We start from the raw sequence: 16,382 nt of genomic DNA on the forward strand, positions 1-16,382 counted from the left end.
TATTCGAAGAGTAGTCACAATTGTTTTCGCCCTGTTCGCTGTTTACTCGGGATTTATGGCTTCTTTGTTTGGGAACAGTTTTTTTGTATTCGATGAAAAATAAAACTGTTTTATGTTCATCAAGCTGTTTCATGTTTTCTGTTAAGCAGTAATGGAACTTCGTAGAAGATGAAGATGAAACGACTTGATGTTACAATATTACAAAACACATACGAATGTAGAATATACCTGCTTAACATTGTAAGTAGACTGTGGATTTTTATGCAAAATAAAATTATTGATAACAACGAACAGGGGCCATGTAGAAATTTCATTTCTCTTTTAATCATTTTATTAAGCTGATACTTATACATTGCAGCTCTAAAATTCTTTTAATCCGTCTGCTGCTTTCAATTTCACCTACTCATTCTTACTATAAATGCATAAAATCCGTCTGATCATAAATTGCTGCTGAATCAACTCCGAAGAAATCCTTGATTTCAGCTATGCAACACACTGTGTGCGCTCCCTCGCGTTCCCAGTTGTTTCCAGTGTATCGGTGCCCGGTGGCTGGTAGCCGTGTGTCGCTTTAGTTCGCAATTAGCGTCGCGCAGTTTCGAAGGCTTCTCGTCAAACTGCAGCGTTAATGAGAAACCTGTTTGTCACGTCGACCGTTCCGCGAGCCGTTCATTCAGCCCCGGGTACCTAACCGCGCGCGCGAGTTCTTGCAAGGTCTCCTCTCTCTGTGCCTCATAATCGCGCGAATAGTCGAGTGACTTGCGGGAAACGCCGCGGCACGATGATACCTCGGCAAGTTGGCTCGCTTTCTTGTTAACAAACTGGCTACCGGCAACCGACCGTTCGCTAAATCAATTTTCAGTCCCCACGAATTTCCGATTACGTCGTGCCGCTGCGAAATGCCAATTCACGATATTTCATCGATCGTCATCATCTGTTCCGCATTTTTCCAACTCGATCTGCTCAATCTTGCTTGGAAGAATGCGGAAAGATCGGTGAAAGAAGTTCTTTGTAAACTGAGCCGTTCGCGCACGAACAATTTATTCGATAGCCTGGAGAGTTCACCTTTCCATAAATGTTAGTAGTATCACATCTATGTAGAAATTAACCCTTTGCACTTGGAGCAGTTTCAACCCGAGACATTTCTTCTAACCGAGAATACTACCATTCTACGTGATAAATTTTCTTTCTAGTTTAGTACTAGACTGTGGATTTATATGCAAAATAACATTAACAAAATAACATCTTTTTAACCGACTTCGGAAAAGGAGGAAATAATAATTTCCATTTAATTTATGTGAATACACACGAACTTAAATACAATACAATCTTTTCGAAGGTGGCGCAAACTTGAAAATTTTCGACACGGGAAATTACGAAAATCCTAAAATTCTTCTACATGCTTTCACATATCACTATATCTGCTCTTCCCACCTACTAATTTCCAAGTTCACCATATTCCAATGAAATCATAATTACCAACATCTGTCATTTGAAAAATTTTCAATTTTGCATCGCCTCCGAAAAGATTGTATTGTATTTAAGTTCGTGTGTAGTCACAAATTAAATGGAAATTATTTCATACTTTTTAGTGTATTTTTTCGAAGTCGTTTTAATTTTTCTTTATACAATTAAACGAATTAAAAGAATTTAATGGCGACCTTCCACGTGGGGCATTAATTCCAGCGATTGTTCGTTCCCCGAATCGAATTAACAACTGCAATCGACTGTTTTTTGTAAGCAAGCCTGATCCAGGATATAAACCTCCAAGAAAGTTCTTGTTCCTCAAAATACTGAGACCCATTTCATCGACGATCCTCCACGTACCGCATTAATTGGAAATCAAGGATGATTCCAATTAGGAGTTTTTCGTAGCCGGACACATTCAGTACTGATTCAGGATGAACGTCTCGCCATAAACCTCCGAGAAAGTTCTTCTTCAAAGCACTGAAATATCCTCGCGGATGGCTCTTCGGGGATCGCATTAATTCCATCGATAATCGTTCCGCGAAGCGAATGAACGAACGATTCCAGGCTGGTGTTTTCTGTTCAGGAGCGAAACACCGCACCGAGAGGAATCGCTTCTGTCGAGTGATCGATAGCCGTGGGTAGAGCGTAGCGCGTGGCCTCGTTATTTTTTCAGCTGACTGGCCGGCATCGTGGTTGCCAAAGGGGGTGTGAGAGAGAGTCCACGGAATAATTAACCGGTTCTGTTTTTGTAGAAGCCAATCAAGCGAGCATCTATTATCGTTGTTCCGCGGGTTTCGCGTTTGTCGTTCCATCGGCACCATGTCCATGTTCCCTCGTCGCCGATCGCCATTGCTTGTCTATCAAGCCCGACGCGCGCCATTAACTGTATCAACAGCCGCTTCCGGCTTCGGCCGATGGGAGAACGACGTTCCTTGTGATCCGTGTTCATTAACAAGCCGTCCCCTCTCCCCCGTTTTCCGTTTATCTGCTCGAAACGATTAACATTGTACGTAACAGCGTGTCTCGTCATCTCCGACCGCGCACAATTTCCTCCCGCATTTCAATCCCTAGATACACGGCGCAGCGATCTCTTCATTAACACTAGATCCACGGAACACTAACTGTGACTGTTTTTCATTAGTTTATAAAAATGACAAGGATGATGCCTGCGGATATTAATAAAAATTGTCGGATGTTAATAAAAAGTGTGAATTCTATTAATCCGTAGCACTCGAGTGGTGATTCAGAGTCACCATTAAAAATTGCTGTACCATTATTCACAATATTGTTTACATTATTACATATGTTGGTATTGTATGAAGTATTATACCAATTTCTTATTCATAAAGCGAAGAAAATCATATTGAAATTATTCTAGGTCGAAAGAATTGTTTAATTTTCAAGTTAAAATAGCTTTGGCTGCAAAGGGTTAATAGGATATTCAGTAGTTGTGAACTAAAAAATCAATAAGCCACCATTTTGTCCGGTCCCGTACAAACGGGATTGAGCGATCCTCAAATAAGAGATGCTCTTTGTTATTTCCTGCTTCCCCGCGATCTCGATCCTCGACCATCCGCGAAGATTTAATTAATTTTCCTTTTTAACAGTCGTGTAAAATGTAATTTCGCGGACCGCTACGAACAAAATCCGAGCAGGTTCCTTACGGTAATATCACTGCACTCGGGATTAATTAGATTTTGTTGCACAGCCGACCGTGGATTCTATGCATTTATCGCGCTCGCGGAGACGTGAAGCGCGTTGGAACGAATTATTTGAGCTAGCAGAGACACGAAACGCGTAATAAGATGATTCTGGGCTCTTCGTATTCGTCGTGAGATCGTGAGAATTTTTGTATGGGTACAATGCAGTTATTGTGTCGAATAAAATATTATATCATAGCACTGCGTCGATTTCGATTTCCGTGCGCCATATTTGCGGCAGTGGAAAGTACCATTATTTTCACCCATTTTCTCCATACCTGTAGAACCAACCGTAAATGATTTCGTATCAATCCTTTGTCGAATGATATCTGATCGAATAAATGTTGTAGACAGAATTCAACCGTTTACAATGTCTTTCAAGTCCACACAGAATGTGCATAATGCGAGCAGGGGTTGAAACATTTATAACATCATTGGAGCTGGAGAAAACTTATGGAATATTTTTTACAGGTGTTCGAGCATTGAAACGAACCGCTAACTTTCCAAATAGCACAAGTAGATTTGTAGTTACATATGTAGGGGAACCAATCGGGACACCTAATACAGTAGCGCAGTCGGTCCCGACTGCGGACGCTTAAACGGTGAACGTAGCTTCTGCGAATTCAACAGAAGGAAGGATAGGGGATGTGCGTGAGTGAGATACCGATACGTATCGAGTTTCAATCGGCCGGCTTGAAACTCAGTCCGAGGTCCCATTTTTTTGGAATTCAGGGGGATACCGTCGGACACTTAACCCATGAATAGGTACTCTGGAGTCTTCGGCAACGTTTGAATTATGTAGCCCTAAAATATATGTATATTATCTCAGTAAATGTTTAATGTTTCTAATTAATAGATAAATAGTTTGCGAAGTGAGAGGCGCGGATTGCTATGCGGCAGGATAGAGTCGTCCGATTTTAAGCCTCGTTCGCGGACAGGGTCCATCGACAGGTTGAAGGGCGCACACTTCGAAGCGGTTAGGACGGTTACGACAGGTCCGAGAGAGAATGCCAGCGGCTACGACTGGGCCTGCCCACTCTCGGCAGCTTGCTTTTGCAACAAATCTTTCAGTCTAAATCAGTTTCAAATAATATACCCGGCGCGGGCCGGAGCGGGCCGGGGCAGGCCGGCCCGAGGGCGCTCGCGGTGCACCAAGAACAGAGCCCGCTGATTCGAACGCATGAATCCTCTTTTAATGACCCCGCTACTGTGCCGCAGCATTCGCAAATCCACGCCCTCCAGAAAGAAACAGACCGTGTCCGGTCGCGTGATGTGCTCTTGGCTTATTATTGATTCAGCAAGAGACGCGTCCAATCTTGAACATCTCCCAGCAGACGATTCTCATGAACACCGAGACGAGCTCGCTCAAAATTGCTGCCGCGATCGCGGATGTTTACGCGCATTGACGTTTTTATGGGTATCGGGAACCTGGCGTAAAATAGATTTTCGATGGTGTCATAGTTTTGAATGATTTGGAACAATGTAGGGGAGACAACAGAGAATTTTCCGACAATGTACATTAAAAGAATTACTCAAACTAATATTATTAAATAGGCTGCAGATTTTTGTGGAGTATAGAAATTTCCTACTTGGATTGCAATTCTCATTCTTAATACATTTAGTATGAGTAAAATAATACAATAGCATTTTTAAATCCCTGTGTCTTTACTGTTCTCTTTTTCGTCATAAATGCGTGAAATCCGCATTCTATTAATGGAAGACTGTACTGCCAGTTAAGGTACATACACGCAGTCTTCCGCAACAACTTTTTGATCGCGTTAAAAGATGATGTACTTCGAAGAAGAACGAAGAAGTACGGAGAAGTCAAGATCGCGAGTCAGAGTCCCTGATGGAGCATGGTGTATCTGTGCCGCAGAAATATTGTGGGGCGTGTAATTTACAAGACAGCTTTTGGATCGCGGAACGGCCGGTGATAAACTTGCCCGACCAGGTGACCGTTTAATTATTTTCAACGCGGTTACTTGCAGCCGCGGAGCGAGAATAAATTGAATGTATATCCGATCGAGGCTATCGCGATTCTGCATCTGCGATTTCGCGAGAAGGAGAGCGAGAGCTGTCAGCTGAAGGACCCGTTTTTCCGTCGCGACGTATCCTGTACGACGCATTTCCGGCCGTATTCCTCGCTGTCGAAGATGAGCGAGCACAAGGTGTCGGGTCCCGATCGATGAAGGTGTGGGCGGCGAAACAACAAAGCCGCCGCATAAACACCAACCCGGGCTGGTTTTTTATTGGCGGCTGGTTTCCGAGGTGCACGCGCGAACGACCGTCTCTCGTCCTTATCGACCCGCAGGCTTATCCTTCGGCTTTTCCCCGCTGTTTCCCGCGGTGACAATTCATACGGACGCCTCGCTGTCGCCTCATCGAAAACACCGCCTTTCGTTCTATACTACCCTTGGCGAAAATTATCAAAGGTAACAATTTATTTCATTAATGTTTTTTTGAAACATCATTGCCTTTCATATGAAATTTGTCTAATATATAAATTTTGTATATACGCCCAAATAATTTTTGTAACAATAACATCCATAATTTTGATCGAATATTTTCTGCCAGTCGTAGTACAAACTCCACGATATGTACTATGAACCCTTAAAGTCAGAGTGTCAAACAACTATGGCGGCTACATTTGCGAAAAGAAATTCATACATTATATTGCTCTCGATTCATGAATCCACTTGCCTGTTAAAAAATGTACGAGGCTGACCGAACAACTTCAGAAAAACGTCAGGTCGAGTTTCACCAGTTCCAGATTTCGAACACGCATAAAACCGAAAAATTATGCAGAATCTCTGCGTAAAGAATTTTATTGTTTTTATAACAACGCGTTCTTCTCGAGGCTCGTAAAAATCTTATAAAATTTTATAGCGTTTGCAGGTTGGCAGACATAAAAGCATGAATATTCGAATAATTACCGAAACGACTTCTATTCTATTTCGAAAACAAAATTGCCAGAGTTCTTGTCCGCTGGTCGAGGCACGTTATGAATATTTAAAATCGGACGCTAAATTAGGCGAACGACTTTCGTTCGAGAAAGTTACCTCCTCTCGAGAATTTCGATCCTCGATAGAAGCGAAACGGTCCGATCAAAAGCCGTGACTTCGCCGCGCGTCGATTTGCAAGAGAGATAATTGAAAGTATTGAACAATTCTATAATAGCCGGGTGTGTCGAAACTTAACGCGTGACGACGTTAAACGTGCTCGGCGATCGATCATGCTCGAAAGCGCGAAGAATATTGCGCGCGTTGTTGCCCGTCGGGATGCTGCTTCTTCCACGGAGTTTTATCTCTGTGATCGGAGGGCCCTCGATCGGATCGAGAGTTGCGCGGGCACTGTCGCTCGATCGATCTTCCCAGCCGAGAGATTTCGATAAGTCGTCGGTACAACCATCTCGAGACTGATACAGATTTTGTGTCCCGTGACAATCATTGTACCCCTTCTCGAAATCAAACCCACCTGTCGGAGAAACAAACCCTCATTTCATACGTTCAGTCTTCAACAATTTCCAAAGTTTTTGAGCCTTGTACGGCCTTTAAGCCTTATTTTACTCTCTAAAGAAGTACGTTAAAAGTTAAAAATTATATTTGGTATAGAATATACTGATTAAAAAATTAGCTTGTCCCAAAAGTTTGTTTCTGAATATTTTATTTTCCAAGCTTCCTCTTACCCATAATCGTGCAATATGTTTCCTCAAAAAACTCTTTTGAATTTGTACTGTGCACACTAATTGAAAGCGATACATACTTTTGAGACAACCTAACATTTTGAACAAATGTAATTCAAAGTATAAGTGGATCACAATTCATAAGTGGTTTTTGCAAAAGCCAGACTTTAGAATTGAACTCGAAAGAGAATTCTTTCCTCGGTCGCTATCAACGATTGACCATAAATCGCTTCGCCACAATTTCCTAAACGTCCAAACCTGAAAGTTAGGGCGTTCGAATTTAAATTATGAGATTTTTAGACATCGTTGGGTTTGAAGGATTTAGCGGTTGTTGCGTCGATGGTTATCGCGATTATATATTAGCCATGTTACGCCAGGACGGTGCAGTATCGTGGAAACTTTATCGACGAAATAATTTGTAAGCGCTTTACGCGGAGACCCGATTTCGATCCGTGGCTCCAGCGTGTTTCTGTCGACGTCACGGGCTTATCGCAATAATGCCACGGCCCTCCATATTGGTCTCGCATAAATCCGATCATGCATCTCGATTCCGATCGCACGGCCCGCCGCCATTAGTTACCCGGAGACTTACAATGTTCCCCGGAACGGACTCCGGAGCTTTACGGCATTGTCGATCGTCGTCGATTTCCTGCCGGTGGCTGGCCGAACAAATATCGTCTCGCACTTCCTGGCACCGTTTCCTCGTTTTTCTTCGACTCGGCCCATTCTTTCTTTCGCTTCCTGTGTCACTCCAGATTCCGCTTCTTCGACCATCCCGAATACGCCACACTGTTCGACTTACGAATTGATCCAACTACATACCGCGATCAAAAAGTATGCAGACTGAATTTTTTAAATATTTCATATTCTTATTCTCTTTTGTGTTTGCACAACCTCATGTTTCGTTACAAGACACTATTCGAGGTAGAACATAATTCTCGAGAACTATAATTCTCTTGTAGTCCGTTCTAATTTCGTAAAGAACAATCCTACAGCTGTAAACTCCGACTCATTTTAAAGCTTGATGATTCTACTTTCGCACACCATTATTCATTTTCTTCACAGATATTTTTACATGATGTAGCAATTTGTAGCAGTTGCGAAACTAAAGACCCATTTTCCTATAAAATTCTACAAATTGAAATCTTAGTAAAAACATTAAAAAATTTTTTCATGAGTGAGTCTTTCACAGATTTGAAGATTGAACCCTTGGCAACATCACCTTATAATTAAAAATTGATTTTTTTCCACTGTTTTATGGATCAAAAATGATGAACAAGTTCTTTTTTAAATTTTTACCACAGTACTTTCCACGTTGTGTTTTGCAGTGAAACTTTACTCAACATTTCACCACACTTTCTTCTTATTGGACTGAAAAGGTTCAAGCTCCGGAACAATTCTGGTTCACAGATCTGTTTTAATTCAGAAGGATCGGTGTCTCTCGGGGGCGGAACAATTGAGCACGCGTTTCAAACAGGATCGGGAGACGCGTCCTGTTAATCCGCAGATGCGACCCGATTCGTAACAGCGTTAGCCATTAGGCATAAATTGATATGCATTATAAAGAGAACCGTCCCCCACCTTGTCCTGAGAGCCGAACAAGGATGAGACGAGAGTGAAAAAAAGAGAAAGAATCCGAAAGAATAGCGTTGTAACACGTTCGGGACGATTCTCTCTCGCATGTGCGTCGTTCGCGAGAACGTTGACGATTGGTCGGATTGACAATAGTCTCCCCCAACGGCTCGCGCACCATTGGCCAGGATTTTCGGAGGGTTAGAGACGCGTAGAATAAGGGGATGATACGGGATGAGTCGGAAAGGGGGTTGTTGTGGAATAAGCGTTAAGTAGGGGCGAGCGTGTCGACGGAGATACAGGAAGGGGACCGTGCGGGTAAATGGCTTCTACGGTGGCGAAACCGGCCGATTGAAAATTTTCCGTGAGAAATGCTCCATAATATCTAACAAACCACATTCAGACATCTTCCTGCCCAAAAACAACGATAAACAGACTTTCCTAAAAATTTAACCTTTTTAAAATGAACAGTAGAATGTGAAAATTGTTGCAAGTCAAAACAGTCATTAATTGGTTAATGGAAAATTCAATAAATTTTCTATAAAATATGAATATTCGATACGTTCAGACCAGGCTGTATATCTTTAGGTATAAAAATTAAGAGTTGTTTCGAAGTTTCAAAAAGGAATATTTTCGTGAAACAATCAGTTTACATAAAGATACGATCTAACTGATTTTATTTGAAATGGAGAGCGCGTGTAGTGTTCATAGAAATGAAAGATTAGAACAGAAAACGGATAAATCATGTGTTTCTCGAATGCCTTGGTTAAAATTCGATTACGTAAATTCACCGACATTGGACAGCGGCTAAAGACAATGGCGACTTCGAGCAAGCACGAGAATTCGAATTGATTCAATATATAAATTCGAGTTTGTCGAGATAAAGGATCTCAAACGATCGATGGAATGTATTTGTCTCAGCGTCGGGCTGTTACGGAACACCGGTTAATTTGCGCGAGCCAAAATATTTGTCCTCGCGTTTCAGATAAAACAAAGAATTCCTGTCGGATCGCTATTCTGCGTCGCGGGAACGCTGAAACGCTGAAACGCAGGGTGGATAAGAGAAACTGGAGAGAGAGAGAGAGAGAGAGAGAGAGAGACTAGGAAACCGAGAAACAGAGAGAAGAGAGGCAATAAAGGGGCATCGTGAGTATACGAGCGCGTGAACGGGGAACGCCCGGAAACAAAGCGCCAACCCGTGCGTGGAGCGCTTTTTTTGAAAATGCCAATTTATCCAGAAAGGGGTTGCTGGAGGGTTTCTCTCGTTCACCGACACGCTGCTAAATGGATTTTAATTGATTCCTCTGCCCGCTGCCACCCCCTACGACACTCGATCCAAAATTCCTTATGCCGGCAAACATTTTACTCGTTCGATATCGAGTGTGTAAACATTGTTCGATTCGAGTGTGTAAACATTGCTCGACGAGGTTCCTGATCTATTGGGTTCGAGAAGCTTCTCGAGGGAGGAGACATTTTCCGAAGACTGAGTGAGGTGGCATCACCCCCAAGATGGCGGCTGATCACACGTCGGAATGGCGTGTTAAGATGTAGATTGACAGAGTGTGCAAATATTTTCTAGCAATTACAGTCACTTGCATGTTTGTTTATGTATTTGAAATGGAGCAATTAATCCTTGCAAATTCTTTAGTGGATTCTTTATGTAAATATCTGTAAATATCACAAAGTTATTGTGAATATTCATTTGTTGGATTCCAGTGCATCAATTTATATTTTCAAAAAAATCTTAACGGCTAATTAGCTTTACACGTTTTATTTGCTACACGAGGATTCACTATTAAAATTGGATCTTGTTCATTCTTTTTTTTATTTCCGTGACTCTGACCTACAGTGTTATATTATTTTCTGCATTGACTCAGTATGATCTTGTATGATGTCACAGGGTTAAATAAAGCAACCAGGTACCAATTTTCCTGGAGAGCGAACTTTCCAACTTTTCCAGAATCTTTCTTTAAAAGCAATTGCCCGTAACTTTCCTTGAAAGGTGGGTATGCGAAAGCGATACGACTGGAAGAGCGAAGGAATCACAGCTTAATCGCGGCTGACACACAGCCCCGGCACAAAGGGTGGCTAGTTGACGGTTGCAGCTCCGTGTGAACGGAAACAAACCTGGGACTGGCGCGCTTGGATCCGCGATTTCATCGTTCGAAGTGATTAACCGCCTCGGTACAAAATTGCATTCCCCTTTTCGCAGTGCCGATAGAACGGCCGAAGGAAGCGTTGGTCTCGACGTAGGGCTGATTTATATCGATTACGGGCTTATTAAAACCAGAGGCCCTAGATCACCGCGGGACGCGGCGCGTCGCCTCGATTTTCCGCAAGGCTGTCCGTGTAACTAGCTTGTAAAGCAGGAACGGGCTCGCTCTCTCTCTCCCTCCCTCTCCTCATCTCCCGCACCCCCTTCGAGCCGGCATAGAAATGCAAATCGAACGGTCGAGAGCGGAATCGCGCCGCTAAACATTGTCGTTTAACGTCTGAGGACGCGCGAAAGAGCGACAGATGTACAAGCTAATGGATTTACGCGTCCCCCGGTTTTTACTGTCGCCGTTAAAACGGAATCGTGCGCGCGCGGTGTAGGTCTCGGGATTCTCGTTGGTCTCGGAAGGGAAATCGAAAAAAGGAGAAAGGGCCCCGATGAATCTCGCGTGTGCCAACGAGAGAGATACTGACAATAAAACTACACGGTGAAATTAGTAGCGACTGTCCCGAATGGAATCTCTTCGAAGCATGGGGCCCAGATATCTTCGGACGCCTGGCGTCTGTCCGTCGCGTCGGGGCCCGGGCAACGGGAACGCGGGCCCCTCTCGGCCGGGGCTCCGTGCAACCACGTGAATACATTGTCCGCGCGGGACGCGGGCATAAAACGCCACGATATATGGCCCGGTAATTTCTTAATTGCGTCCCGAAAAATTCTTGTCATCGTAAACAGCCGGTTGATTATATTGAAACGACCCGAGGCGCCGGGGGCGTTTCGTGGACCGAAAACGGTCTCGTGCAGCGGATATTCCGGGGGCGGAGAGGGGACAAGCGAATGGGGAACGCGGGGAAGCTGGGACTGTTTCCCGTGAGACTTGTTTATGCATCCCTTCCTCGAAATCGACTAATTTCGCGGAGATTCAACTGGCCGGAGTCAGTCCCTGAAATTGCCGGAGAATTTTCTCGGGCCGCTCGCGAGATTAGGAGCGTGAGATATATGGTCACGCGGTACGCGCTGCGAAATTTCTAGGGTCTAGCAGTTCTAGGATCCTAGGAACGCTTCGGTTACGGTCTTGAACACGTTACCGGTCCCCCGTTCGTTCGTTCGTGGAAACGAGCTCCGGGCTGATTCAGATCAGTGAGTGACAGGGTTTAAACGGGCCCCGGACGCGAGTTCGAGGGAATTCGTGGCATTCCTCGGGCCTGCTGCCCGCTTGAAAGAAGATATCGCAAGGCGCAGGGGGGCCTAGGGCCCACGGCTTGATGAGATGGGAAGATTAACCTCCGTGGACCCGATATTGCGAGCCTTAACTCGCTCTGGAATGGTTTGTAATTTTCGAGCGTGACACTGGAATCCTCTGGACGGTATCGTGAATCAGCGGGCAATTAAAGAGCTCTTTTTTGGCGATTTCAGCCGGTGATGCTCGAACTCGGAGCGACGCCCAAATGTCCATCTTATGGACCATCCCTTAAAGACTTAATCGAGGGTCGATGCTGGCTCTTAGAAGACTTAAAAAGTCCTTCTTTGTTCTTGCTTAGGCCTACGCAACAAATTAATATTTCTATTGTTCCTAATGCAGCAGTTTTTCATTTAATTAATTCGCTGGAAGCTGATCAGCTAAATTATGATTTTTATAATCCGAGTCCAGATAGACCCAGTCGTAGACCGCCGTCGTAGGGTTAAAAAGTTCGTCTTGACTTTTGCTTGTAGAATTTCGAATGTAGATCGACGTTTAGTCCTAACAACACCCTATAGCTTCCTAAAGCTTCAATTTAGCATAGATCTAATTTCGGAGCGCAAAAGGTCCTCAAAGGACATTGCAGATCATAAAGCATAAGAACATTTTCGGTGCTCCTGCAGGCAGAGCCTCGAGCTTACATCAACGTCCACGTGTTTCTAAGATCACCTCATTCGCTTAACCTAGCAGCTAGAACACGGTTACTCACCGGTATGCGTCCTCTTGTGGATCTTGAGATTCTCGGACCTGGCGAACACCTTCCCGCATCCGGGGAACGGGCAGGGGAACGGTTTCTCGCCGGTGTGCACCCTGATGTGATTGACGAGCTTGTATTTGGCCTTGAAGGCTCTACCGTTCCGCGAGCATCCCTGCCAGAAGCACGCGTGCGTGGTGCACTCGGGTCCGCCCACGTGTTCGACGGTTAGGTGCGTCACGATATCGTGGAGGGAGTTGAAGAGTTTGCCGCACAGCTTCCTTCCGGGTCCGGGCGCGTCCTGGTCCACCCACATGCAGGACATCTCCTGGCGTTGGCCGCCGGCCACGGCGCCGGTCGCGCCGCCGCCGGTTCCGTTGCTCCTCATGTACCTAAGGAACGCGCCATGGGGATGGTGGCTCGGATGGCTCACGGCAGGATGTTGTTGGTGGTGTATGGAGGCGGGAGTTAGGTGAGGGGCGCCCAGGTACTGATGATGGGGCGGCAGCCTCGAGTCCTGGGGATAGTGTCCAGGATAGTGGCTGGCAGCCAGAGGGTGCTGGCTCGGATGATGAGGGAATTGCTGCATGGTAGCGGCAGTGCCGTCATGATGCAACGGGGTGAACAGTCCGAGACCACTTTCGGGGGTGGTAGGGTTCGCGGTAGCGTTGAACTCGTGCTCCCTCCTTAGCAGAAAGTCGCGAGCCGCGTATCCAGGGTGATGGCTCATGTGGTGTCCCATGTGCGGTGCCATGTGCGACGCCGGATGGGGATGATGGGGCGGGTAGCCCTGGGGGTGGAAGTGGTGATGCTGCTGCAAAGGAGCATCACCGGGGGCCGGCTGGACACCTGGGCCAGTATCCGAGGACTCTCCGGTGGTACTGGCCCCGCCGGGTGATAGCTTGATGCCCAGATTGGCCAGGTGGTGCGGGTGCGAGGACACGCCGTCCAGGAAAGCGTTCATCATTGTGCGATCGACTAGGTGCGAGATGCTGTTCAACGTTCTACCACGGGAGCCGCAAGGACCATGTCTCGTTTGGAACGGTTCGGGGTTGAATCGAACGCACTCGCTCTGCTAATCCCAGTGAATGTTTACGGATAGTTCGACGGCGAAACGATATAGTATCGGAAAGGAACGTCGCGCACTCTATCACTAATCGGCTACACTGTCTATGCAAATACACTGCCGTGTTCACTGGCTCCCACGGGATACGTACACCGAGTCCATGTATTCTGAAAGGTGACCCCGGCGCGGGTACCCTTTCATCCGGAATAGTTCAACTGATATAATAAGCCACTGCGCGAAACTGCTTGCTGTGATCGGTGTGCACCGCTCCAAAATCCCAATCTGGACGTATGCACTTGCGATAACTGTCTCTGTTCGCGCGACGCTGTTTTCGCTTCGGCGAAACTTTGATTCGACCCGACGGCCTGGGAACGGTGACCCGGCGTGTACCCGCGAATTAACGTCCGCCGCGAACCCGCTCGGAAACGACCGACTGCGTGGCTTGGTTCCTGTGTGCGTCCGGTAGTGGCAAACGGCAGACGACGATGACGAGCACGACTCACGTCAACGTCTCCAACGCACCGTACAAGGAGGGTGAAACATCCGTAGCGTTCCTTGCTGCGTTCACAGCGGGACTGAGAGCAAGGACTGGGCTCCCGCCGAGGAGCAACTCGGCCGATTTCGGCGTTTACGAGCCTGCCCTCTCTCTTTGACCCGCCCGGTTCATCGCCATCTCGCTCCCACCAATACGCTCCGCCACGCTCCGCTCTGATCTACTCCACACTGCCCCGTTCAGCCCCGCCAGCCTTCTATCATCCCTCTCGCTCTCGCTCAGACACCTGGAACAACCGCTCGGGCATCCTCGTGGGTCCCCGCCGTTCCCCCTCGCGGACACGCCCACTTCTCCCGCACCGATCTCGAACAAACGCCGTGGATGGAACCGCAGACTCCACCACTGGCCGACGTTCCCTCGTGGATACCAGCGCTCCATTGGCGACGATGGCACCACCGTCACACCTAAACCAGACACAACAATTGGGAGATCGCCGGCCGATCCTACAACCCACCAATCCGAGCCGGATCCCATGGGCGGCCTGCCGTCCACGGCGCATGTCGCGACTCCGCCTATCAGAACACGCCCACCCTCGGAGGATGGCCACAGGGGCGTCGCGACGTCGACGCCTGGACGACCTTACTCGACGCGAGTCGATCGGATGCGACGCACAGCATTCCGAGAGACTAGCCCTAGCCAAACTACACTTTTATGTACTTGAAATTTAATTCGAAAAACCAATACGCGCTCGTTTAAAGCATATGTAGTCCAGCTTCGTTTTGCAATCGACGAAGTATGTTTTCGTCGTAATCTCACATTTTGCAGGATCGTAGAGAAACGGAAAGTTTTACATTAAACAAAGTAAGGATAAAATTAAGTTTAAGATTTAAAATCCTCGTTCATGAATGGTCAACGTTTTCAACCACGATCTTCAACGTCAGAGTATTCATCGAAATACACGTTCGTTCAACTTCAGCCTTCATAAACCGTACCTAAACAGTTCTAACTTACAGAAAGGTCTACAGTCTACCGATTAAATCAGCGATTACAAACTAGAAAATTCTCTTTGAATATTACAATTGGATGACGGTGTGCCTGCTCCTTTTTCGAAATCCCCGCACAACAATTTCGAAACTCAGACGAGCCTATAGGCTAATGAGGATTACCAGTTCAATCGCATTAGGGCGCGCGAGGCAATCAGAGGAGGCCTGCGACGAAAATCATGCCTAATCTCTGGATTACGGAATTATCGAGCACAGAGGTGACGTGCAGTGGTTGCGACGACAAAATAGAAAGGATTAGATCAATTCGCTCGTCCTTAAGTATCAGCGCGATCATAATATTTTGCAAAGAGTGTCGCAACGCTCGTTGATCGTGATTTATCACGGTTTTTCCGGGATGCAGCCCGAGGAGGTGTGCAAGTTTCGTGCATCGCGAGACCCGAGAGCGGCGCGGCGCACGATTAGCGGAAAAATATGAAGCTCGATGCAGAAAGTCCACGGAGTCACGCGAACCGCTCGTTTATAAATTACAGGCCGAGGAAACGAGGTGGAAATTTTCTCGGTTGACGTCTCAGCCCCACTCCCCCCGGTCGATAACTGGGTACGGGCGTAATCACGCGAACATTTATTCGGAGTTTGCTTATCCAATTAACCGAGTTTACTTACTTCCAGCCTCGATTAATAATCGACGACCCGACTCGCAACTCGCGAGAGACTTTTTCCGTGTTTCCTGGGAGCTTCCGCGTTCGGAGGAACTTTGGAAAGCTCTCTCGGGAACACGGAAGAATCCACGGACCCGGACGCCGATGAATTAAATACTCCGATATTTCACCGTCGAAATCGCTCGCGCGGGAGTTAATTTACTCGACGCTCGTGAAAATTATGAAACCGTTGAGTTATCGTCTTCTATAGGCGTTTCTCGCATTTTTCAAGTCGTAAAACGCAAGCGAATGTTTACGTTAACAAGCCTTAAAGCGCCGTTTCCACGTCGGTTTTATTACACGAAAGTTTTTAACCGACGAAATAAAGTTCCTTATCCCGATCTTCCTTAAATTATTTACGAACGGACGTTCGTATAAAGAAAAGCGATGTAATGGGAACGTATTTTTAGATCTTGCATGTTTATGCGAATATACGAATTCTTGGTATTCAAATTTAAAAAATCCAGATACGTGAATGAATATGTAAAAATGTATTCAGCAATCGTTGGTCACTTTGTACTTTCAGTATGTCCTGGAGAAAAATACTTAGAATA

At 46.1% G+C, this 16,382-nt stretch overlaps 1 protein-coding gene across 1 annotated transcript in view; it reads right to left on the reverse strand.

The window, feature by feature from the left end:
* The window catches only part of LOC143210100 (uncharacterized), a 36,120-nt gene extending 21,832 nt beyond the window's left edge, over positions 1-14,288 (reverse strand). The window contains exon 1 of the mRNA XM_076426624.1: positions 12,583-14,288. Coding sequence (XP_076282739.1) covers positions 12,583-13,534 — 952 coding nt within the window. The 5' untranslated portion in view covers positions 13,535-14,288. The remainder of the gene's footprint in view (positions 1-12,582) is intronic.
* Between the last annotated feature and the right edge of the window lie 2,094 nt (positions 14,289-16,382).

This window comes from Lasioglossum baleicum, chromosome 6 (assembly GCF_051020765.1).
Source record: "Lasioglossum baleicum chromosome 6, iyLasBale1, whole genome shotgun sequence".
Taxonomy (NCBI): domain Eukaryota; kingdom Metazoa; phylum Arthropoda; class Insecta; order Hymenoptera; family Halictidae; genus Lasioglossum; species Lasioglossum baleicum.